This window comes from Mus pahari, chromosome 5 (genome assembly GCF_900095145.1).
Source record: "Mus pahari chromosome 5, PAHARI_EIJ_v1.1, whole genome shotgun sequence".
NCBI lineage: Eukaryota > Metazoa > Chordata > Mammalia > Rodentia > Muridae > Mus > Mus pahari.
Genome location: NC_034594.1, coordinates 102,223,349 through 102,249,571, shown reverse-complemented (window position 1 = coordinate 102,249,571; position 26,223 = coordinate 102,223,349). Strand labels below are relative to the sequence as shown.

At 42.1% G+C, this 26,223-nt stretch overlaps 1 protein-coding gene across 1 annotated transcript in view; it reads right to left on the bottom strand.

Moving 5' to 3' along the window:
- Positions 1 to 2,038: 2,038 nt before the first annotated feature.
- Positions 2,039 to 26,223, bottom strand: part of Acmsd (aminocarboxymuconate semialdehyde decarboxylase) — a 38,327-nt gene continuing 14,142 nt past the window's right edge. The window contains exons 3-9 of the mRNA XM_029538686.1: positions 23,477 to 23,526; positions 20,037 to 20,273; positions 15,445 to 15,538; positions 10,304 to 10,399; positions 8,584 to 8,756; positions 2,440 to 2,538; positions 2,039 to 2,148 (exon numbers count right to left, since the gene is read on the bottom strand). Coding sequence (XP_029394546.1) covers positions 2,086 to 2,148; positions 2,440 to 2,538; positions 8,584 to 8,756; positions 10,304 to 10,399; positions 15,445 to 15,538; positions 20,037 to 20,273; positions 23,477 to 23,526 — 812 coding nt within the window. The 3' untranslated portion in view covers positions 2,039 to 2,085. The remainder of the gene's footprint in view (positions 2,149 to 2,439; positions 2,539 to 8,583; positions 8,757 to 10,303; positions 10,400 to 15,444; positions 15,539 to 20,036; positions 20,274 to 23,476; positions 23,527 to 26,223) is intronic.

The window sequence follows — 26,223 nt, the reverse complement described above, 5'->3', positions numbered from 1 at the left end:
ATGGTGGCCTTCCTTGTATGTGAGTCACACTGTCACATGAGCTGAGTTCCAGATTGAAAAAAGGAGAAAGCCCACGACACAGGCATTCTTTCCCTACCTGCTGCTTTTCCGTAGTGTCGTGAGCGGTTCTTCTCTGCCAGGCCTCCCCAACATAGTGGACTGAAACGTCCATTCAACCTCGTGTGTGGTCTTTTTTAGCATAGTAAGGCAAAAGTAAGTAATAAGGGTGTGGTGTGTGTAGAGCTCCAATAGGAAATATTTGAAAAGGAGTAGAGATTTCTTTCAAAGTTTCGGGGAAGGAGAAAAATAGTAATGCATGCTTCCAAGTGTTGCTTGCTTCAACTTTATTTTTCTTTCAAGACAGATTAGACTAGTAAGTAGAGTGACAGTTGGTGAAAATTCTAGAAAGCAACAAGAGAGCAGGAAGGAGATGGAGCATTGAGACGTGGATGGGAGAAGAGCAGAATGGGATCATGGGTATTAGTTCTCTTTCTCTGTCAGCGAGGCAGCTCCAGGCACATGTTAATCGGGAGCCTGGCTTTGTACTATAATGGAAAGGAAGGGAGTTATGCATGAGTCCAAAGTTAAGCATCTGCTATGGAAGGATTGTTTGATTCAGCCATAGGCATGTGAAGGAGAGATGCTGCCTGCCACCCCACCCCATGCCCAAGTTCCTTTACAGCTACTCAGGTAGAGCAGAAAGCGCCTAGAGCAAGGGTGTCAGGGTGTTACTCCCTCCCCGGAGCTGGCTATGCCTCCTGCTCTGGGAAAGGGAAACTTATAAATGAAATTACTTTTAGAACAAGTTTCATCCACTCTGAAGTCACACCTGTGTTTTCATACTTCTTCTCTTCTGGTCCATCTTCCATCTTCTGTTTATTTTATGTATGTGAGTACACTGTCACTTTCTTCAGTGACACCAGAAGAGGACATCAGATCCCATTACAGATAGTTGTGAGGCACCATGTGGCTGCTGGGAATTGAACTGAGGACCTCTGGAAGAGCAATCAGTGTTCTTAATTGCTGAGCCATCTCTCCAGGCCTACCTATTCCTTTTTGAGGCAGGGTTTCCTATGTATCCTTGGCTGACTGGCCTAGAGCTTCCTATGCAGGCCAAGCTGTCCTCAAACACAGACCCATTGCCTGCCTCAGCCTCCTGAGTGCTGGCGTAAGAGGCATGTACCACGATGCCCGACCAATATCGTTTTACTTTTAAAGAAATGTTTATCCATCCTTCCAGACAAAGGTTACATTCTAAGATCTACCCAACTGTGGGAGACTAAAATGAGTTTGTAGTACATTACTACATACACAAATCAAAACCATTCTGTGTTGGGTCAGCATTTATTCCATAAGCTTTTACCTTGTTTTCTTAACTGGCTTTTAGAACCTTTGAGCTTGTGCATATCCTGTTGTGTATTTTACAAAGATAAAAGCATTCCCATTTAATGACTAGGCTAGCAGAAAGGGTTACAGCTGGAAAAAAACTTATTATTTGGGTACAATTCCCATGTCTTCAGTCAAAATAGAGACTCAGAGCCTTCTAGAGTAAAGCTGGTATTGGATTTTTCTGTTTAAATCATTAATTATATATTCATTTTTTATCTTTTTCAAATTAAATGGTTTTGATTAGCTATGTAGTAATATACATTTCTCAGAATATTACATTTCAGAATAAAGACCTTATAAAACATTTTATTATTAATAAGGTAGAATATTGAAAATATAAAGCTGGGTGTAATGGCGCATGCCTTTAATCCCAGCACTCGGGAGGCAGAGGCAGGTGGGTTTCTGAGTTCGAGGCCAGCCTGGTCTACAAAGTGAGTTCCAGGACAGCCAGGGCTACACAGAGAAACCCTGTATATATATTACCCCCACCCTTGTTTTAGACAGTCTCAAGTAGCCCAGACTGGTCTGGAACTTAAATTGCTTATCCTCTTGCTTCATCCTGAGGGGATATTCCATTTTGGGGGTAACATAATTCAAAATAGATGTGTGCATAGCTCATGTTCAAAGACAGAAGTGACGTTGCTTCTTGAAAGTTTCTTTTTCTTTTTTCTTTTTTTTTTTTTGTGGTTAATTCTGTCATTCAAATAGTTTTCTCTCAAGACCCAAAAAAGCCAACGCATTGCCAGCTGTAAGTTTATCCTGAAAAGAAAGAGAGACTTTATTTAAAAGCACGATTGATTTGATAAAGCATTTATTAGATATCATCATTGATTTTTTTTTTACATTTAGTGTGTGTGTATGAATATGTAGTGTGAACATATACTTGTGAGGTTAGAGAATTTATACATCTAGTTATAATGCACTTATTTTAAGATATTAAAGCGTTTGTTTTTAATAGTCTAGCTATTTCAGAAAGTGGAGTCTTAGTTTTAGGGAAATGAAGTGTGTGTTCAGCTCTGGATGAAGGCTGGCTGGAGCCAAGGCACGTACCTTTGTTTCTTCATCAAACTCTGCCATGGACTCTATGAGCTTCCCAGGCTCCTGCTCACCCAGAGGAAAGGGGTAATCAGTTCCCAGCATGACTTTATCCTAAAAGGAGAAAATACCATTTTATCTGTGAATGTGAAAACATTAAAGAGCCTTCCCTACACTTGATTTACCTACCACATACACTAGTCGAGTAAAACAACAATTTTTTTTTCCTATTTTACTAGAAACGGAGCTGGTCTACAATTGCAAAGATTTCAAGGGCCAGTTTCCCTTTTGCTAGCTTCTTGTTCCAGCAGGTGTCACTATTAGGTCTTCTAAAAATTGCAAATCTAGGGCTAGTCTGGCTTCTGAGTGTGCTTGAGTAAGGAGGCCAGAATTCAGCCTTTGCTGCACTCCCAGCTACTGTCCACCTTGGTTTTTGAGACAAGGTCTCTCACTGGTTTGGAATTCATTAGATATGCGCACTTGACATCCTCAGGGCCATCCATCTCTGCCCTCCAAGTGCTTGGATTCCAGGGGTGTACCATCATCCCTGGCTCTTTTAAATATGAATTCAGGGAATCAAGTGTGAAATACAAACACTGAAATATAAAAATTAGGTATTTATTCAATAAAACATGGATATATTCAGAGGAAATGAAACATTCTAACTTTCTTATAGTGACATATCACAAGTGACCTAAGGAATGTTTTGGGTTAGATGGTAGTATATGTCCTCATAGCTTTGTAAACAATCCCTTTGCTAGTTTCCCTTGAGTTTTCCCAAATGAAGTGTGGTGGTGTCCTTTCTGCTAGAACTCTCAAAATGAGCCACAGTCTTCCAGTCACAGCAAGCTTTTCATCGTTCACTGATTTTTTTTTTTTTCTTTGAGACAGGGTTTCTCTGTATAGCCCTGGCTGTCTTGGAACTCACTTTGTAGACCACCACGCCCGGCTATCGTTCACTGATTTTAATGGATTGAGTCCACTGGTTGCAGTGTTCTATACATCTCGAACTCTGATTGTGTGTGTGTGTGTGTGTGTGTGTGTGTGTGAGAGAGAGAGAGAGAGAGAGAGAGAGAGAGAGAGAGAGAGATTAACTAATGGAAGTTCTGATGTATACTAGCTGGAGGTGCATGCCTGCAATCCCTGCAGGTCAAGAGTTCAAAAGCATTCTGGGTCATATAGTAAATTCCAGTTAACCTGGGCTACAAGGTGAGGCCCTGTTTCCAAAAGCAACAACCAACACACCAACTAGACAACCCCAAGAGATCTGGTATGCTATTACACTGTGTGATGACTACACATAATAATAATGTGTTATATATTTCAAAAAGCCAGAGAAATGACTTGTGATGTTTCACAATAGAGATATGCTTGAATAGAGTGTTTAACCTGATACAATTATTCCATTTATACACATATATAAAAAAATCCCCTTCTATCATATATCTGTATATATAAAACATATTTCACACACAGACACACACACACACGATCTGTAAATACTTCAGTTGATAGTCAAAGTTTGACCTGGGCATGGGTGGCATGTCTTTAATCCTAGCATTAGGGAGGCAGAGGCAGATGGGTCATTTGAGGTCAGTCTAGTCTACAGAGTGAGACCTTGTCTCATGTATATGTATGTATATCTGATGGTTAGGGAGATAGTTTAGAAAATGCTTGTTGTCCAATCATGGGAAACTGAGTTCAAATTCCCAGTATAATCTCAGTGCTGTGAGGAACAAAGACAGGAATGTTGGGGCTTGCTAGCTGCCAGCCTAGCTCCAGATTAAGTGAGAGGTCATCTTAAGAGAATAAGGCAGAGAGTGATAGAACAGAACACATGATGCCTAACACACACACACACATACACACACACACATACACACACACACACACATCACAGTTCGAAGGCAATCTATTTTTAGACTTTATTCATTTATATATGAAGCCAAGCAAATCCACCTGCTGTAGAAGCCCTAAAGACTTAAAGTTGTCTCCTCACATCTGTGCCAACAGCTGATCTCGTTTTAACTCTCTGCTTGGTATTCACCAGGGGTTCATCTCTTCTTCTTGCTAAAGCTGTTTACATTTCCAAAATACAACATGATTTTAGAGTCCCACGTTTATAGTACACTCGTCAGCTACATTAGCATGAAGATGAAATCCAGGCATTAATTTTCTAATTAGGAATCCTTCCCTTCCCAGCATGATGGCATTCTCAGATATAAATATGCTTTAAGAAGCAGTCTGTCCTGTTTTAATATGGAGAAAGAAAGCAAATCGGAAATGAAAACCAGTCTTCTAGCCTTCATCCCTCCTGATTTAAGACATTTCCTTGGATAAAAACAAATAAAGAAAAAAAAAAGAATAAACAACAACAAAAAAAAGACATTTCCTTGGTTTCCTTATCGTATGTGTCTCTCTGTGTGTGTATGTGTTTTCAGAGGACAATGTTAGGTGTCTGTCCTTGCCTTGTTTCAGTCAGGTTTTTGTTTCCTGCTGTGTATACAAGGCTAACTGACCCTTGAGCTTCTAAAAACATTGAGATTAAAGATGCTCATGCTACGTGTCTACCTGGGGACTTAAACTCAGATACTCAGGCAATGCATCGCCAAGGCTTTACCTACGGAACCATCACATCTTCCCAGTCCCTTGAAATTATTTTAATGCTACCTCAGAACATCAAACTCATGGTTTGGAAATTTTAGACTATTATATAGACTTGTTTTCAACTTCTTTCTTTAGAAGTTATATATCTACTTGCAGTTATCCTGTTTTTAAGCTTTTCTTACCTATTATCTGTCTGAATACCTTTATTGGTAATTGTCTTAGACATTGTTCTAGTGCTATGAAGAGACACTGTGACCAACACTTATAAAAGAAATCATTTAATTGGGAGCTTGGTTACGTTTTCAGAGGCTTAGTCCACTATCATCATGGTGGAAATCAGACAGGCATGGCACTGGTGCTATAGCTGAGAGATACACCCTGATCCACAAAGGGGGGGGGGAGGGTTTGTGTGGCTTTTGGAACCTCAAAGCCTACCACCAGTGACACACTTCCTCCAACGAAGCCACACCTCCAATCCTAATCCTTTAAAATAGTTGCACCCCTAGTAACTAAACATTCAAATGTCTGAGTCAATGGGGCCATTCTTATCCAAACTCCACAGTAACTTTTGATCGTCTCCAGCTTGCTAGTGATTTTATAAATTTATTGATCTTGAAGCTGGTCTAGACCCAAGCTACCATCTTTACTTATTTAGAGTTTTTTTTTCTTTTTAAAAATTCATTGTCCTTAGATTCTTTAATTTTTAAAATAAATCCAGTTAATAATTATTTAGCCAATTTTTTTCCTATGAACTGACTCTGCCGAGAATAATTCTTTAAACTGGACTTCTGAGAAATCTTTTGAGATGATTGGAATATAACTTTGACACACATGCTTATAATCAATTTGAAACCTGCATAAGCAAATGTGTAAGTGAGTTGGAGGAACAATTTCTTTAATGGGAAATGGCTGGAGAGATGGTTAAGTGGTTAGCGCATGTGTTGCTGATTCAGAGGGCCTGAGTTCAGTTCCCAGCACCTATCTCAGGCTGCTCACAACGGCCTGTAACTTCAGCTTCTGGGGAGCTGACTCCTTTTTTCCAGTCTCTATGCACACTGCACTCATGTGCACATAATCACATTATATATTAAATATATATATATATTAATTCATACATTTAATATATATATAAAAACAAAGCATTTAAAAAACATTTGACTGTATGGTGTAATTAGTTCTGAAACACTAGGTACAGGAAAGTAGGCATGAGAGTAGAAATGGAAGTCTCTTTAATTTAAATTTTTGTTTTGAGGGGAAAGAGATAGCATCAGGGAGGGAATGTAGGGGAAAGAGATTCCTCAAGATTTGTGTGATTCTGCAGAAAAGTGATCTCTACTTGATAGATGTGTATTAAATACCCGAGTTAAAAATACTTTGAAAAATTGGTGCTTTTGTCATAGATCATGGAGGTTAATATTGATCATCAACTGACTAGACTCCCTCCTCATACATGTCTGTAAGGGACTTTCTAGATTGGGCTCATTGATGTGAGAGGACTCACCCTAAGTGTGGACAGCACCATTCCATGAGATGAGTAAAATGGAAAAAGCAAGCTGAACACCAGAATTCATCTCTTTCTGCTTCCTGACTGTGGACACTGTGATCAGCTGCCTTCTGCTCTTGCAACAATCAACATCTTCCCTGTTAAGATAGACTAAACCCTTGAACTGAGAACCAAAGTAACTCTTCTTCTTAAGTTGCCTTTGCCAGACATTTTATAACAAGAAGAAAAATAACTAATTCATCTATTTTTTTTTATAGCTACAGTTTGCCTATGTGCTATGAATCATAGGAAAAGTCCTAGGCTGAGAAGCCTAAACGTGGCCTTGCATGGACAGTTGCTTTGTTGTCTTTTGGCCTGAGCTCCCTGGGATACACAGACTGTTATGGTATGTTGGGTTCTCTTCACATTTGCTCCTGGATGCCCAAAAATTGAACTTTAAAGAGTCTGTTTCCTGGGGATCTACTAAGATTATAGGCCAGTTTCCAAAGATAAATGTCTAAATATGCTAATGTGACATTTCACATCTACTGTATTTTAGAAAGTCCCCCATGTAAAGATTTTGTGAGAGCCAGCTGTGGTGGCAGGGACCTCTAAACTGAGGCACTTGGAGGTGAGTATGAGACAGAAAGTGTAAGGCAGAGGGTGCTGAACTGTTTGAGTCAGAAACCAAGCTGAACACAAGCAAACAAGCAAGTGAGCGTGCATGCGTTCAATTCTGACTGCCCTTGACTGTGGTTGGGATGTCACCAGCTGGCTCAAGCTCCTGCCTTGATGTCCCCACAGTGGTGAACTGTAACCTGGAGCTGTAAGCTACCTTTTGTCAGGGTATTTTACCACAGTGACAGAGGTGACACTAGAACATCACTGAACTAACAAGTCCTAAAGCCAGGACTTACTCTCTCATTGTCGACTTCTTCCAAAAGTGAGAGTTAGAGCCTCTCAGGAGGCTTACAGGCATCTAAACAGGGGTTTCCTCTTTTGTACACTGCAGGGAACTGGAATACATTATTTGTCCAAGTTATTTGGAGATATAAAATAAATGTAAATGTCAAGTTTGGTGAGAATCAGGCAGGAAACCCTTTTTGTATTTAGTCATGTTAGAACTATTTCTATTCACATGCCATATTCTACTGCCTGAAATAGCCCTGGAAATATTAAAACCTTTCTTTGATTATAATGAACCTTTTCATTATCTGAGTTTGGATTTCTAGAATCTTTGTAAAGCCAGATTTGGAAGCTCATATCTATGATCCCAGCACATATATAGCAAGAGATGGGAAGTGGAGACAAGAGAATTATGGGAAGATGGTGGGTTAGCTAGCCTGGTATATGCAGCAGTAATAAAACTGTCTATAAATAGGTGGATGATAAGGACTGACACCAGTGGTGATCTTCTGATCTCTAAGTACCCCCCCCCACACACACACAGATGAAGACCATAGGATTAAGTAAGTATTCTTGTTGAAAATCTTACTAGAATCAGAGAAGTAAGAAAATGTATTGTTGGGAATTTTTCAAAATCTTTTTGTTGTTGTTTTAATTTTCATTTTTGTATTTTTATGGTTTTTCTTTTTGAGCAAGAGAGAGAAAATTTAAAGTTGGTTGGGTAGGGAGTTAGGGAGATCCAGAAGATGCTGGGGAAAGAGGAAATGATCAAAATGTATTGTACGAAAATATTTTTAAAATAAAATAAAAAGGGGAAAGTATTATACCCATCCAAAACAAACAAACAAAACAACCCCAAAACAAACAGGTCGTTTAAAACTATTCAAGGCCAGAAAATAACAATAATCTATGAGAAAGTATGAGTAAAAGGTCTAAAGCACAACTATGATGGAATTGAGAAATGCTTCTAGAAAATAAACAAAATGTAAACTAGTTGGGCATCTGAGAGTTTCGGTATTCTCTTTGGATAGATACCAAGGGCCAAGAGTATGCATTTCAGACATTTTACTACCTCATAATTTCTCTCCCCTCAAAATTATCTACCTTGTCAAGTAGCAGGCTGCCGGTCTCACCGTCTGCTCTCCACAAACCACCCATCTTACCTTTCCTATGACATCTGTCAATAGCTTGAGAGACAGAGGATCATGAACCAGGGAGTCTGTGTAGAAGGAGCCAAGGTATTTTCTGGGGTCAGACGGATTGTCCTGGGCACAGAGATCTGGACGCATGTTGAATCCATGGGCAATTCTTCCTATGGTGAAGGGGAAAGCACCACCTGCAAGGGAGCAGAGGCAGAGGATTGCAGGTTCAAAGACTGCTTAGGCTACAGATGGGTTTAAGGCCAGCCTGGGAAACTTTCGTGAGACTTTGTTTCCGAATAAACTCGAGGAGCTGGAGCAGCAGCTCAGCAGGTAAAAGCTCCTGCTGTTCTAACAGAACAGAGGACTGTTACCAGCACCCATGAAGGGTGGCTCACAACTACCTGTCACTAGCTCCAGTAGATCTCACACCCTCCTTAGGTTTCAGAAGGCACCTACACACACATAGTACACACACACACACACACACACACACACACACACACACACACACACACAGAGACACATAATAACAACAACAAACATATATGTATATGCATATGCATATACATATTTGTTTTAAGACAGGGTCTTTCTGTGTAGCCCTAACTGTTTTGGAACTAGCTTTGTAATTCAGGCTGGCCTCCAACTCACAGAGATCTTCCTGCTTCTGGGATTGAAGGCATGCACCACCACCACCCGGCAACAATAGTAAAGACTGAAAAGGGCTTGGATGCAGCTCGGCAAAGAGCACATGTGTGAGGCTCTAGATTCAATGCCCAGTAGCACTGAAACCAACCAACAAAACAAGCAAATAAATAAATCGATAGGGAGATAGTTCACTTGGTAGAGTGAGCCACCATGCAGTGAAACACAAGGACCTGACTTTGTATGCCAAACGTATGTAAAAAGTCATCAGGCACACACGTGTAATCCCAGCTCTGGGGAGGTGGGGACAGAAGGATTCCCAGGCTTGCTGGCCAATCAGTCAGTCTAGCCAAATTGGTAAGCTCTAGGTTTAGTGAGACTGGTCCCCTCCCTGAACAGCACCCGCTACTCTCACCCTGGGCCCCATGACAGGGTTTCTCTTTATAGCCCTGCTCTGGCTTCAAACTCAGAAATCTGCTTGCCCCTGCCTTCTGAGGTAGCCATGGCAGCTTTGTACTCTCTAAAATGCCTCTGGTTATTCTCTCTCTACTACCCGAGAGACAGCCACATTGCTCTTTCTTTCCACACAGCGTGGATCAGTCTAGTTCTGTGGTTTCAATGCAGCCCCACTCACAGTAAGAAAATAATCAGGTGAGCTGGGATCAAGGGCATGTGTCACCATCACCCAGCTGAAAGACCCTGTTTAAAAAAAACAAAACAAAACAAAACAAAAAAGGCAGAAGATACTGGGGAACAATACCCAACATTGTCCTTGTCTTCCACACACACACACACACACACACACACACACACACACACACACACACATATACAAATAAGCATGTTAACCGTGCACACAAAAGAAAAGACCGGAACCATCTCTCTTCTTCAGGTACTGTCCTCTCCTCACCCATGCATTCACAGGAAGAGTCACATGAGAACACAGGGAGAAGGTGGCCATTCACGTGCTAGGAGGAAGCTCTTACCAGAAACCAACCCCATTAGAACTATGCTCTTAGGCTGTTAGCCTCAGCCGTGAGAAGATGTAGCCCTAAGTCAGTGAGGTCGGTCTCAACTGATACAAATAGGGTCTCACCTCCGTGTGCGAAGCACACTTTGAGTTTGGGAAACTTCTCAAACACCCCGCCCATGATCATGGAGCAAATGGCCATGGTGGTCTCCGATGGCATTCCTAAAAGAGGAGACAATAACAGGGCTTAGGACTTAGTGTTGTGAGCAAGAGAGGTTTAGTGACACGTTTCAGTGACAGGAGCAGCTACGGAATGGCAGCCGAGCTGGGGAATTTTCAGTGATGTATAACATGGGCCCCTCTGCTCCAGAAATGATTCAAATGTATATAGGGTATTGCTTGGCCAAGAAAAATCATCTGAAGGTCATGGAGAGCAGTCTAAGAGATCGAACTGACAAAGAGCCTGGCTTTGGTCCTGATGAGGCATGCAAGCAAGCATTGGAGGTAGCTTAGCTTGGAACTCCTATTGGTTGGGGTCATGTACACCTGCCCTTGTAGCATTTGGTACAAGCCTTTGGTAGCCCAAGCCTTTGCTTGCACATGTTATGCACACACACACACACACACACACACACACACACACACACACACACACACCTAGCAATCTCTGAACTCCTAGGCCCCCTACCAGCATCAGATTACATCAGCTGACATCTTTGAATGATGTTGTAAGCTTCCCCAGCCCTGGTTACAATCAAATTTAGACTATTTCTATTCAAGTGTATTCTTAACCTATCCAGCTAGGAAGGACAGAAGGACTTATCTGGCCTGAACTGGTTTGAAGTACATATACAAAACTGTGTCTTTTAGTAACCTATTAGGGAGAACCCTCTATCATCTTAAGATGGGCAGGTACATAATTAAAATAAAATGCATTATGTGAAGGGACATTAGCGGTAAGTGTTAGGTACCAAACCCCAAAAGGCAGTGCCACTTGTCTCAAGATGAGTCTAGGCTCAGCTCAGGCTGACAAAGAAGGATCTTGGGTAGACAGATAAAAGCCCCCATTGCTCAGAGCCTATATTTCTCTGGCCCGAAGAGCCAATTCCTTTATTTCTTTCAACCTCAGGAAAATGAGGCATCTAGTTACTATCAAAACCTACACTGAGCCAGGCGGTGGTGGCGCACGCCTTTAATCCCAGCACTTGGGAGGCAGAGGCAGGCAGATTTCTGAGTTCAAGGCCAGCATGGTCTACAAAGTGAGTTCCAGGACAGCCAGGGCTACACAGAGAAACCCTGTCTCGAAAAACCAAAAAACAAAACAAAACAAAACAAAAAACCAAACCAAACCAAACAAAACAAAACAAAATAAAAAAACCAAAACCACCCCCCCAAAAAAAACAAAAACAAAAACAAAAAAAACAAACCCCCCCCTACACTGACCTCCAGGCAACTTCAGTCCTTTTTAACTTGTAGCTATGGCGAGTTTCAAAGCCTCTGGGCTCTTCTGGCCCTAAGCTCCCAGGCCTTTCCAGCTTATAAATTCTTCGTCCCCTTAACCTTGCAGCTACCATGCTCCCTTTTAAACTGGCTACTCCCCTATCACCCACCCCCACTCTTTCTCTCTGCTCCTAAGAGATAGCACTGGCAGGTGCCAGTTAGTAGTCCCTCCTCCCTATCTCCTGAGAGGTAGCCACAGCGGCTTTGGACCCCCCCCCCCCAAAAAAAAATGCCCCTGATTATTCTCTACTACCCTAGAGATTGTCACATGTCAGCTTCAAATTTATAATTAACCTTTTCTTTCCACGCACTATGGATCATTCCAGTTCCGTGGTTTCAATGCAGCCTCACTCACAGCAATAAAATAAACATGAGCTAATACTTTACCATCTTGTGCTATCCCTTCAATCATAATAAAGTTATTTTGCAAATCTATATGGGTCCTTACTTTCAGCTCCTTGGATAAGAGCCCATCTGGCCTGGCCCTGACTACCAGTAACGTTTATTTGCCTTCAGTTTTCGTTTCAGTATTAAGGATCAAACCCAGGTCCTTGTGCTTGCTCGTCAAGCTTTCTACCCCGGAGCTAAGTCCCCAGCCTCTCTCCTTTCAGTTTTGGATGTGTGGAGTTAGGCTTCTGGGCAGGATAGATAGCTCTTGCCATTTTCTGCCTCTTGGCCTTGAGGAAATTGTTTGGTTCCAGCCTGTGTTGTATCACCAGAGGATGTTCCTTCCTGTCTTGTAGGGCTTCTGTGCAGTTTTGTAAATAATGGCATCAGTAAAGCTCCTGCTTGTGACTTCACATTGGAGGCGTTCAGCAACATGTCAGCTCTCTAAATTTCCTCATCTGTGAACTTAGGGAGATTGTCGGGTTCAAATTCTGCCAGTTAGACAAAAGTCAACACTCTTCAGGAAACTGTGAAGCCAGGCTCTCCTCTCTCATGGGCAGAAGGGACAAAGGGCTATCTGTGGTATCTATTAGCATGGCAGAGTGCCCCAGATCTCTCAGTATCGGGTACCTGTTACACATTTCGGAGTCCTTGCTGGCATCCTGGCTCCCCTCCTCCTGCTTCTTACTCTGGTCTTTCTCCAGTTCAGAAGCTCCTCTTCCTAGCTTCTCATTCTCATTCTATTTCAGCCTTGTCTTAGTCTCTCATTTTCCTTCTCTTTGTCTACATCTTTCACTCTCCCCTATATTGCCCTCTCCTCTCATGGCTAAGTCCAGCATGCTAGCCATGTTTAGTCTGTTACTTTCTCTGTTCTGGATTCTTCCAGATGCCTCTGGCTTATTGCTACCTGAATTCACATTTACATTGTTTTCTCCCTCACATCTATAATAAAAACCTTTCCTCAACTACACCTTGGAGTGGACATGGTATCAGTTTATACAGTAGTGATGGTTGGCTTCTGGCAATGGGTTATTTTGAGGGTTCTGTGTGAGTATCTGGCACCTAGGTGTAGCTCATTAAATGTTAACGTAATGTTACTGTTAATCCCGCCAAGTCTCTGCTACCTCTTGGGAGCTAAAGCTGAAAAAGTTACTGGGTGGATGTAAGTTACTTTAAGCGTTTCCTACTCCAAGAAGCGGCAGTTGGTTCATGTCTCCTGCTTTAACCCCCAGGAGCTACTTAGGAATACAGAGCCACGTGACTGACCTAGAGCTCCTGGTTGTCAATGAGGACCTCACTGTAGGCTCCTTCTGCCCCTCACTGCTCTCCGAGCACTCATTTGCCCAGTGTCCAGGCCTCCTGGGAATTCCAAGAGCCTGGTGGATTGTATTCACGAGAGGGTGGCTTTTCCAGCAGAGCTTCACATAGAAAATGCCATTTGTTTCTGGTACTTTGTGAGTCAGCTTTCCACTAATCATTTGAATGATAGCTTTGTGTGTGTGTGTGTGTGTGTGTGTGTGTGTGTGTGTGTGTGTGTGTGTGTGTGTGTGTTAGCTTTCCTTCTAGGCTCTGCCCAGCAGTTACCTGGCAATAGCCAAGCAGGCCCGACTCACTATAAAAGGGGCTGTTGCCCCGCTTCTTGCTCTCTTACTCTCTCTACCCCTTCTTTTTCTGATCCCTTCCTCCTACCCCATCTTTCTCCACAGGTTTCTGGCTTGCCTCTCCTTTTCTCTTCTCTTCTCTGTCTGTCTTTCTCTGTCTCTACTCCCTTCCCAACTCCCCTTCCTATTCCCTAAATAAATTCTATTTTATACTATACCAGTTGTCTGGGCTGGTACCTCAGGGGGAAGGGATGCCTCAGCATGGCCCTCTGAGGTACACTTCCCACCTCACTGTGTCTGGCTCTATAAAACATATACTGGCTCCCCCCCCCTTTTTTTTTTTAATAAAACACAACAGTGTGTGTGTGCGTGTTGTTGTTGTTGTTGTTGTTGTTGTAGCCTCAACTGTAGGTGTGTGTATGTCTGTTATTGCTGTTGTTATGGCAAATTCATTTGAGATAAAACCTGTTAGCCCCAAATGTACTTAATCTTATTCTTTACCTATAATAATGTGTTTCAGCATCTTGTCAAGTCCAGGGGCTCACTATATCCAGGACAGCTCCAGAGAAGCAACCTCCAGATGCTCCATCTCCTGTCACAGACACAGACACTTCTACTGGACCTGTTCCTTCTGACCTATCCTCAGATGGCTCCACAGATCCTGGACAGCAGAAAACAGCCAACTCTCCTAAGACTGGACAAACATCCCCATACCCATTCTTCTAGGTTCCCTAGAGACACTTCGCCCCCAATGCCAGCATGAAGTAGCTAGATATCATGATGACCCTATTCCTGCTTTGTCATCATCTCTTTCTTATTTTTTTTCTTTTTAATTAAACCAAAATGGGGGAATGTTAGCATTCTTTCTAAACTCCACTCTATAGTTACCTGGCAACAGCTAGGTATGCTCCTCCCCACAGTCACCTAGCAACAGCCAGGTAGGCCTGGTCCCTCCTCTCTCTCTTGCCTCTTTCCCTCTTGCTCCCCCCACCTCCCCATTCTCTTCTCCTCTCTCTCCATGTGTTCATGGCTGTGGCTGGTTTCTACTTCTTTACTCTCTCCTTCTCTCTGCCTTTCTCTACATCTACTACTCTCTTAACTCCCCTCCCCATGCCCTAAATAAACTCTGTTTTATACTATTCCAGTTGTATGGGCTGGTCCCTCAGGGGGAAGGGATGCCTCAGCATGGGCCTGCTGAGATAACCCCTTCACCCATACCTCACCACATCCCCCTAAATTGTATTCTTATACCTCTCTATCTTTTTATGAACTAATTGAAAACTCTATCTTGGAGGGGAAGCTCCTTAAGACATAGGATGTTCCAAGTGGAATACTCAGGTGAAACCTACAGAGAAGCTTATTAAGATGCATGATATTAAAAGAGAGGTGAAACTTTCCATCTTGAAAGGAAGCTCATCCAGACACAGATATTTTAAAGGAAAGGAAAGCAGTTCATCCTACAGGCAACCTGGGTAAACTCAGGAAGTCCCTGAAACTGACCATATACACTAGGCCCCTCCCCTAAGCATATATAAACAATAAAGACTACTGAGAGACACTCTCAGACAAGCTAAGCTACCTAGAAGAGGTTCAGATTGCCAAGCTGTCTGGAAGAGGCCTGAAGACATGTACCCAATCAATGGTAGCTGTTTTACCAATCTATGTACTCCTAATCTCAATCTAATCATAATTTTTTTCTCCTTGCAGAACAGAATTCTATGGATAACAGGAAAAGCCCCAGAGTTGGTGCTGTGTTCCCAACCCTAGTCCAGCACAAACCTACGAGCCAAGGCAGCCAGTATTTGGCCATTCGTCCATCCATCTGCATATCCCAGGGATGCACGAACAGAGAACAGTTCAGCCTCTCAGCCGCCTTCAATAGAGCAATGAGAAAGAAGTTATTTGGGGGAGACTGCTTTTCTCCATCTGATTCTATATTGACCCGAATAAATAAGTTTAAATACTTCTAAAGTTCCTTTTTGATCTGTATAATTTATTCCTGTTTGAAAAAATAAAAAAGATTATCCATAGGTTGATGAATTTAGCATGTTGTTTGGTAAAAAATTACAGGAAATATCTACCACTCATTCTGTGTGTGTATGCATGTGTGAGTGTGTGTATGTGCATGTTTGTGTGTGTGTGTGCATGCACACTCACGTGCGTGGAGGCCATAGGACAGCTCTGCATGTTGTGTGCAAGGGCTGCTCTCTTTGGATTTTGAGACAGGGTCTCTCCTTAGCCTGAAGCTCACTGGTTTGTCTAGGTTGTGTGGCTACTGAGCACCAGGAATCCACCCATCTCTGTTTCCCCAGTTCTGGGTTTATAAGTGCATACCACCATACCCAGACTTATTTTTTTTTTTAAATATGGATTCGAGAGACTGAATTCAAGGTCTTGCACTTCCAAGGTAAGCACTTAACTACCTGAAAAAAATCTCTAAAGCCCCTCACTCAAACATTTTGATAAAGAGCAAAATGCTTAAAGTCTAATCCCATACTTCAAATGCAAGGAAAAATTCCCCACTGGTGCCTGCACAGTTTACCCTTTCTGGGGGACTGGGATGCTATCTTTGGAGTCAGGGCAGGGTGGCTCCCTCCTCCCCTCTTAGAAACCTAGAGCTAGAGAAAGTGAGGAAATGAGAGCCAAGAATGAGATGTACACTTGCCAATGCAAGTTTAAAGCCAGCTGAGCTACATGGGGAATTTCAGGTCAGTCAGGAGTACACAGAAAGACATCATCTCCAAAACAAATGAATGAATGAATGAATGAATGAATGAATCTATGCAGGAAAATGATGAGTCAGGGATTAGTTCCTTTCAGCTGGAATGGGGTAGGCTGGCCTGATCTGAGTCATGAAGACCTTGGTCACAACACTGATGGGGTTTTGGGGTGTGCGGGTACTCTCACTGTCCCTGGAGCCCAGTGACTCTCTGGACAGTCTCCTGAGAATGAAAGGAAACCACTGAAGAGAGAACTCTCAGTGCCTGAGCTGGGTAAGTACTGAGATGAATACTATGGGCCAGCCTGTCTCAGAGTCTTGTGGGAAATGGAAAGACCATGAGGATGGGGTGAACTTTAGTCAGCAAAATGTCTGCATAAGTCCCCTTAATAGTTTGACTGGTGAGGGTTTTTGTTTTTGTTTTTTTGTTTTGTTTTGTTTTTAATCAACTCTACACAAACTAGAATTATATATGGGAAGAGAAAACCTCAAGTGAGAAACTGTCCCTCAGCTTGCCTGTAGGTAAGTCTGTGGGAGCCTTTTCTTGATTAGTGATTGATGTGGGAGGGCCAAGCCCACTGTGCAGGTGGTTCTCTCCAGTTGCTTTGATCGTGTTTTATCACGGCAATAGAAGGAAAACTAGCACAATAGTCAGTGCTAGTTTAATGTCAGTGCTCACCACAGTTCCAAACAAGCTTTCATCAGGACGGTCTCTTTTTAAGTATATCGGGATACAAATGACCCGTCCTACCTTTGTATGTAAATATTTGTGTTCAACCAGCTGATGGAGTGTGACTTGTGTATGGAAGTGTTTTTTGGATAGCTGGGTTCCTGGATGAGACAGGCAAAGGGTAACCTGGAGATCTCCAACTCAGTGGGCTGAGGAGCACAGAGCTTTTGAAGGTACAGAAGCTAACTGCTTTCCGATCACGAATACAAGTTGGAAAAAAAAATACTGACTTCTTGGAATGGCGTAAGCTTCACCAAGGCATCTGATCATAGTACCTTGTGAGATCTGACCCCTCATTAGGATAAGACTTGAATTCAAATTAACGTGAAAAACAATTTCCTTCTTTATGTGGGGCATGGTAAAGAACACAAAACCATGTACATTCTCAAGATCATAACTAACAATCATGGAGAGCTTAATACCAATACTGCCTACCATAAGAGTTTTACAATGATTAGGCTGAAGACATGGCTCAGGTAGTAAAGGGCTGGCCGTGCAAGCATGAGGTTCAGAGTTCAGATCCCCAGAGCCCACATAAAAGCTGGGGACGGTGTCATGTAAATGCAACCACAGGGCTGGGGGTTAGAGACAGGAGGATCTCTTGATCCATTAGCCATCCAATGTAGTGGAAGCAGCAAGCTCCAAGTTCATTGAGATAACCTGTTTCAAAAAATAAGGCAAAAGGACTGTTGAGATGGCTCAGTGGCTGCTCTTCCAGAGGACCAGCATTGGATTTGAACTCCTGCAGGATGGCTCACAGTGGTCTGAAACTCCAATCCCAGGGGACCTGAAAGCCTCTTCTGGCCTTTGAGGAAATTGTACATGTGTGGTATATAGACATACACGCAGGCAGAACACCAATACAACATAAGATAAAAATTAAAGATCAAGTGGAGAGCAATTGAGGAAGACATTGAACCTCAATATCTGTCCTTCACCCACAGAGGAATTTTACAGCTGCTAACTGGTTTGATCATTTATGAGACATGCACTCTCTGTGTTACACATGTTCAGAGACATGTATTCATGCTTGCCTCTTCATAGAGAAGACAGAACCTAAGTAATTTAGTCAGGTCTTGGCAGCTGATATGTGGTAGAGTCAGACTGTTTTTCTCATACAGCAAAGTGGAGTCATTTTGTCCCTGAGTGTCTGTTCCTAGGCTTATTCACTTAGGAGAGAGGTCTAGAGCCAGGGGTGGGGGTGGGGTGCAGCATTTGGACACTGTGGAGTGCCAGGACTATCTTGAAATGACAGCACTAACTTGGCTGTCAGAAACTCTTGCCATTTGTTTGAGCACGTCACTGACGCAAACTAGAGAAGAGCTAAGCAAGCCAGCCTTGCTAACCAAACAAATAGATGGCCGTCCCAGGGACACTGCAGGTCAACTGGAGTCAGGATGTACTCCTAAATCCCTCAGAGACTGGCATACTCCCAAATAATATAATTGGAGTGATGGATAGGTGGAGTCCGTCACTCAGATGAAAATGTCTGTGTGCATTCCAGGTAGCTGCGATTGCTTTCTAAGCCCCTAGGAATTTATAAATCCACTTCCGGTGAATAATAAAAATGACTTGTAGCTGAAGACTCTCTCACACTGTGCTGAAGCAACTTAGATGCACGAGTAAATAAATCCTTGTTCAAAGCTCACTGGAATTTTCAGAAAACATTCTCTACATCAGCTGAGTCTCTGCAGTCGATGCGTTCAAAGACTTCAGTACTGAGAAGAATATTAAATCTTTAAGAGGCAGTCTCATAGGCAATCCCCCACATAGTGGGCAGTTGCCACAGACACAGACATGGAATTTTTTTTGCATGTAATTAGAGCTCCATGAATATTAAATGAATAAGTGGCAGGGAGCAGCATGCCTGCAAGTCTGCAAATATCTACTTAGGTCAGTAGTCAAGGTTTTTGCACTACAATGGAAATAATAGAAAACCATCTCATGCCATTATTACTGTGAGGCTTGTAAAAGCTGCAGCTGAGGGAAGAATCATGGATCTTCTTCAATCCTGGTACCTAGGATGGCTGGCTCAGTTACAGGATAAGGAGAGAGAGTGGTAGAGAGGACGGCAGGGTGTGAACCCGGACACTTCAGAACTGGATAGTGCTATTTTGAAAATGTATTTTAATGTGGAATATTTTAAATATAGAAGTTATAAACAATAACACAATAAATAATCATATACTCACCATCTGAGCTTATCAAATTCTAACTTTTCCCCGACATTCTTATCTATACATATAAAAGCTCTACTTACCTATCATTTATCGATCACCTATTTATAGCCTACCTGTATGTCATCCACCCATTTATTGATAATCAATCCATATTTGTTTCCCTCCTCCCTCCTTTTTCTCTTCTTCCTTCTTATCTGTCTCTGTTTATTTTCAGAGTTTTGAGTCAGGATCTTGCTAGAACTTCAGGTTTGTCTGAAACTCACTATGGCGCCCAGGTTGGCCAGGTGTTTATTTTCCCTTTTATACTATTTGTATTTCTACAGTCTCTCCAAAGTTACTTCATATTTTTGAAAAATACTATTTTTTCCAATAGGAAAAAGAAAAATATGTGTGTGTGTGTATGTGTGTGTGTGTGTGTGTGTGTGTTTGATTATGAAAAGTGTTAGCAATGAGGATGGAATTTAGGCTTCGGTGTAAAATGTGATCCAGGAAGAGAGGGACTTCACCGGAGTTAACCTCGGAGCAGGCCTTGGAAGTGTCCCATCATCCCCTCTATAGAATGGCACACTCTTTTGGGAGGATTTTTGGTAGGTTTCTGCATCTCCTACCTAATCTAGAGTCACTGGCCTATTGTCTTTTGCTCCTTTTCCCGGGGGGGGGGGTCGGTATGCGTCCTTCCTGGTCCCCCACTGCCCAAGGCCCTGTGGGTGCTCACGGGCGGAGTAAAAGCATCTGTACTCACAGTGTAGATTGGGAAGAGTTCCGGGTCATTCAGGTCCCACGTGTTAATGTGGGAGCCAATCTGGATTCCTGGAAATCCTAGCTCCTTCACACAACGCTCCATCTCCTCGACGGCCAGCTCTGGGGCTTGCATAGGCAACGTCCCCAAACCCACAAACCTTCGAGGGTATCTGGCAACGGTAGCAGCTAGGTCATTGTTTAAAAACTGGCACAGCTCCAAAGTATCCTTAGGTTTGGCCTGGTGAAAAGAGGAAAGGTTCCATGCTGGTCAAAACCTACTTGGTTAGACGTTCGTTCTAAACAACATTGCCTCCTGGCTGAAAATATTCACTCCTCGTTATGATTTTATGCCTTAAAGGAAGCTGAGTCATGGGCTGAGAGAGGTACTGGCCACACGAGACACAGAGTCTGTGAGAGCAAAGAGAACTACTGGGATGCTGCTGGTTAATTAGAACGGAGACCAGAAGTGTCTCTGAGCCTGATGTGCTAAGTACTGGGCTGCTCCAGCTTAGCCGAGGAGTGAGGATGAGCCATTACCAGCAGCAGACAGACCTTCAAGACTTTCCCAATGTCTGAGGCTACCATCAAGATAGCTCTGTTTTGGCTCCTTGAAGGATACCAGCTCTACTTCCGTATGGGTCCTGTCTTCGTCTGTCCTCCCACGCCCTCCTCTTGACACTGTGGTAGATAGGCTTGATTTTTTTTCTTCTCCCAACTCTGCCCTGCCCCTTCCACTAGGCTATAGTGAGTTCCCTGTTTCCAGCGTCTACAGTACTAGGGTTACAGACTCAAATGCGACCATGCCTAGCCTTTTCAAGTATGTTCTGGGAACAGAACTCAGGTGCTCACGCCTGAGTAGCCACTGATCCTTCTTACCCACTGAGATGCAACACCCACTCCAGTGAAGTCTAGTGACAGGCCTAAAGGCTTGGACGCAGTTCTGAGGCAAAGAGTTTCACGGAAACTCAGTCTCCTGGAACCTTGGCATGGATGCTCCAAACTTGTCCCTCCAAACCTGTCCCTGCATTAGTCGGTGTATGGATCTGTGTGCTTTCTTTCAGTATTGTTTTATTATAGGTGCCTCCAAGAAATGATTTTACTAATACCTAAATCAGGCTGAACTCTACTGTTTGGCCTTCACCGATATCCTAGGCAGTCCTTGAGCTGACTCTGGGCTTGGAATTTTGTAAGAATGTTATTCATCCAGATGAAATGCCCCAATGCTGACAGTTAGTAATCAGACATCTCAGTTTGCCAGATAGGAGCTAGTATTCTCAGGGTTAGTTCAAAGTAAACTTAGAATTCTCATTACAGTCAGGTATGGCAGACTACATTGCATATTAGAAGAATGTTGGTGAGTTCTTCTGGCAAATGGAGATTCCCTACAGTCACTTAAAAGAGCAACGAAGTTACTCCCATATGCAAGAATTTACCATGGCCTAGGAAAAAGGAAGCTTGTGGTTTAAGGAAGAACTACAGTATTGCATTATTCATGAAAAGGTCTGCTAGAGCAGAACCCCTTGGTGCAAGCTTTCACAAGGCTCAGAGGAATAGCATACATTGTAACTAGGGTGAGAAATCCTCACCTGGCCCCTGTCATTAGCTGACTCTAGTTGGGGCTTAATCTTACCTCAACTATAAACATTGCCTGGTTCTTGCCAGTCTTTTGAATGCATTTCTCTGTTTTGTGTCAGATAACTTCAATGTATCTTGGCTGTTGTGTCACCTAACTTCTTTGTTTTCTTCTGTAATATATAAGTATGATGCTCACTTTGACAAATTATATTCAGATACAACACTCCCTTATGTCCGTTATTGTTTGTCACTTTTCACTGACTCCCTGTCCATCTGTACTAGGACCCTGATTCTCCCGCAGATTGAGGGGCCGACTGAGGCCGGTCTGTGGCATTGAACCATTTCTCAAGGTCCCATACCTACTTCTTTATGTGGGTTCTGGGGATTGCTCTCAGATCTTTGTGCTTACAAAACAAGCACTTTATCTCTCCAGACCTTACACTGAGGTGTCAAGACATTATATGTAGTGATCTAATCAGGAGCATAGAGAATCCAGTGACACCTGCTGGACTTGTGAAATCAGGTGGAGAGTGGTCGGTGGTTGTATTTCTTCTAAATCACATGTCAACCTTAACAACTCCCAGGTTAACACATTCTTAGCTCTGAACCAAAAGTTACCTTCCAATCCCGTGTCTCAGAATGAGTCCTGAAACTCAGTGCTTGAGAACTGTTGACTTGTGACAAGGGATCCAGGACTTCCCTTTTGTACATTTCCTCAGAGGCATATTGTTGAGGTTTGCCCTTGCTGTCTATTGAATGCTAAGTGCGGCCCTCTACTCCTGCAGTCTGCATGTAGAACTGTGACCCTGCCCCCCAAGTTATTTCTGATTGGTAAATAAAGATAGCAACAGCCAATAGTTGGGCACAAGAGATATAGGTGAGGTTTAGGTTTCTTGGGATTGGGGTCAGAGAGGAACCATGAGGAGAAGAAGATGCAGGAAGAAGAAGGAGAAATCCCCATGGGTTACATGAGCCATAAAAACATGGCCATGAGGGCTGGCCAATAGGAATTAAGAACAGCCCAGATGCAGCATAGTAGCTAGTAAGTAGTAATTCAGGGTTATCAATAGAAAAGTAGATTCTAATAAGATAGAGGGTAGATATCTGTGCCCAGCTCTTGTGCTATTTAGGGGGTATCGTAAATATAAAGGCTGTGTGTGTCTTTTATCTGGGAATTAAAGGGTCAAAGGTGGGGTAGAAACCACAGGTCAGGGGTTAAAAAATTTCTACAACAGTGTAACATAGCTGGCCATTATAATCCTGTTTTAAAATTCTTACCTCTGCATACATTGGCTTGTCAGCAATTTGGCAAGGCATTGATTACAGGGGTGAGTCCAGACAGGTAAACTCTGGTGGGGTCTCAGTCTACAACTGAACTGTGGGTAAATCTAGATGTGGGCCTGATGGCCACATACAGGCTACTGACCTGAAGCAAGGACATGGCTAAGCGGGCAGTCTCAGGGAAAGTATGCTACTGATCTATAGTGGAACCGATGGAGCTAGAATGTAGCTCTAGCTACTCTAGTGGGCAGAGTGCCTGCCCAACATGTAAGAAGCCCTGGGTTCTAGCCCCAGCACTGCATAAACTAGACATGGTACAACCCATCTGTGATCCTAGCGCTTGGGAGATAGGGGCAGGGGGTCGGAAGTTCAAGGTTATCCTTAGCTACAAAGCAAGTTTGAAGCCATCCTGGGCTAGAGGAGAACTTCTCTCAGAAACAACCAACCAACCAAAGAAAGAAAGAGGAGGCCTGTTAGGGGAGAGGATGGATAGAACCAATCCCGAGGTGTAAGTCATCTGTGACCTTCTGGGAGCTGGACAGGAGCCTTCACCACCAGGGACATGGTCTGAGGTTTCACACTCACCCAGTAGCTAAACATGACAGGAACTGTGGAAAGAGCTTGAACTGTCACTCCTGGAACACAAGGAAAGAAGCACTAGTCAGGAAAGGAGCTCTTCCCGAGGTGAGACCAGCAGCTTCCGGCCTAACCTGCTGTCTCTCCCTCACTGCTCCTCCCTCAGGCACTCTCCCTCTCCCCCATCCTCAGTGCTACAGAGAGGAGAAAGTTGGACAAAATTGGATCATTCCAGAAGAGTGACCTAAGTCTATTTGCCAAGGTTTTCTTCTACCCTCCTTGTGGAAAAATGTTATTTAGGCAAGATATTTCTCCACTTTTAAAACAAGCAGCATATGTTAATTATACATATATTATATACATACCATCAAAACTGTATCCTGATCCTAGTTGCCCGTTTTCACTCTCCCCGTTCCTCTGCCCAGCCAGCTCTTCTACTCACCTCCCATTTTTTATTCTATCTTTTTTCTGGCCCCCATCTTTCTTCCCCCCTCCCCCTGAGATTTCCATTGTAGGTCATACATGATGAGTATATCTCTCAAGTCCCTTAACTGGGCTCCTAAGTTAGTCTGGCTAGAGTCTCATGGTCCCCAGTTCCCAGGGCTTGGCTCCAGAGTCTAGGATCCAGGAATCTTTCTTTTTTTCTTAAATTTTTTATTATTTAAATGCATTTTATACATCAAACATATTAATTATATTGAGTATTCTGAGAATCAAATAATCCATAAAAATTTGTTCAACTTTTTATTCATATCCTTTCATACCCTAAAAATATCATTAATGAACATTTAATACTATCCATAACTGAGGATCCTATATCTAATGTTGAATACTAAAATTGCTTTAAAACATACAAAATATTCTTTGGGAATTAAGCATAGTAAAAGAACATAAAATATTAAAAATAAATCATTAAGAAATATATTCAAAAGCCCTTATATGATACCACCTGACATAGTGAGAGAGTATTTAAAACACATTATATATCTGTGTACATTAACTATAAGTTTACTTAAAAAGGATTATCAGTGTTTTCTAGGAGAGAAATTATTTTATCAGTAAGTATATTTTAAAAATTTCAAAATAGCAAAAACTCTTTGAAGTTAATCATTAAGAAAATTCTAATTTCAAGCACAGTGAGAAAAATTATTAATAATATTAATAAAATTAATAATAAGAATAATGTTTGTCAAACATGATTTTAATATTTTCAATTGTTAATATTCAACAAACAGAATAATAATTTTTTAAAAAATTATTATTTTATCTAAGTACACTGTAGCTGTCTTCAGATGCACCAGAAGAGGGCATCAGATCTTATTATGGATGATAGTGAGGCACCATGTGGTTGCTGGGATTTTAACTCAGGATCTCCAGAAGAGCAGTCAGTGCTCTTAATTGCTGAGCCATCTCTCCAGCCCCAGAATAATTATTTTAAGATATATTTTGTTGTTATGTCTCCCTTTTCATTTCTGATTTTATTAATTTGGATACTGTCTCTGTGCCCTCTGGTTCGTCTGGCTAAGGAGCTATATCTATCTTGTTGATTTTCTCAAAGAACCAGCTCCTGGTTTTGTTGATTCTTTGTATAGTTCTTTTTGTTTCTATTTGGTTGATTTCAGCCCTGAGTTTTATTATTTTCTGCCATCTACTCCTCTTGGGCGTATTTGCTTCTTTTTGTTCTAGAGCTTTCAGGTGTGCTGTCAAGCTGCTAGTGTAAGTTCTCTCCAGTTTCTTTTTGGAGGCACTCAGAGCTATGAGTTTTCTTCTTACCACTGCTTTCATTGTGCCCCATAAGTTTTAGTATGACACGTCTTCATTTTCATTAAATTCTAAAAAGCCTTTACTTTTTTTCTTTATTTCTTCCTTGACCAAGTTATCATCGAGTAGAGCATTGTTCAGCTTCCATGTGTATGTGTGCTTTCCCTTGTTTTTGTTGATATTTAAGACCAGCCTTAGTCTGTGGTAATCTGATAGGGTACATCAGATTATTTCAATCTTCTTATATCTGTTAAGGCTTGTTTTGTGACCGATTATATGGTCAATTTTGGAGAAGGTACCATGAGGTGCTGAGAAGTTATATTCTTTTGCTTTAGGATGAAATGTTCTATAGATATCCGTTAAGTCCATTTGTTTCACAACTTCTGTTAGTTTCACTGTGTCTCTTTTAGTTTCTGTTTCCAGGATCTGTCCATTGATGAGAGTGAGGTGTTGAAGTTTCCCACTCTTATTGTGTACGGTGCAATGTGTGCTTTGAGCTTTTGTAAAGTTTCTTTAATGAATGTGGATGCCCTTGCATTTGGAGCATAGATGTTCAGATTGGGAGTTCCTCTTGGTAGATTTTACCTTTGATAAGTATGAAGTGTCCCTCCTTGTCTTTTTTTTTTTTTTTTTTGATAACTTTAGGTTCAAAGTTGATTTTATTAGATATTAGAATGGCTACTCTGGCTTGTTTTTTGGGACCATTTGCTTGGAAAATTGTTTTTCCGGCCTTTTACTCCGAGGTAGTGTCTGTCTTTGTCCCTGAGGTGGGTTTCCCATATGCAACAAAATGTTGGGTCCAGTCTGTTAGTCTATGTCTTTTGATTGGGGAATTGAGTCCATTGATAGTAAGAGATATTAATGAAAAGTCAATGTTGCTTCCTGTTATTTTTGTTGTTAGAGTTGGGATTCTGTTCATGTGGCTATCTTCTTTTAGGTTTGTTGAAAGATTATTTTCTTAGTTTTTCTAGGGCGTAGTTTCCCTTCTTGTGTTG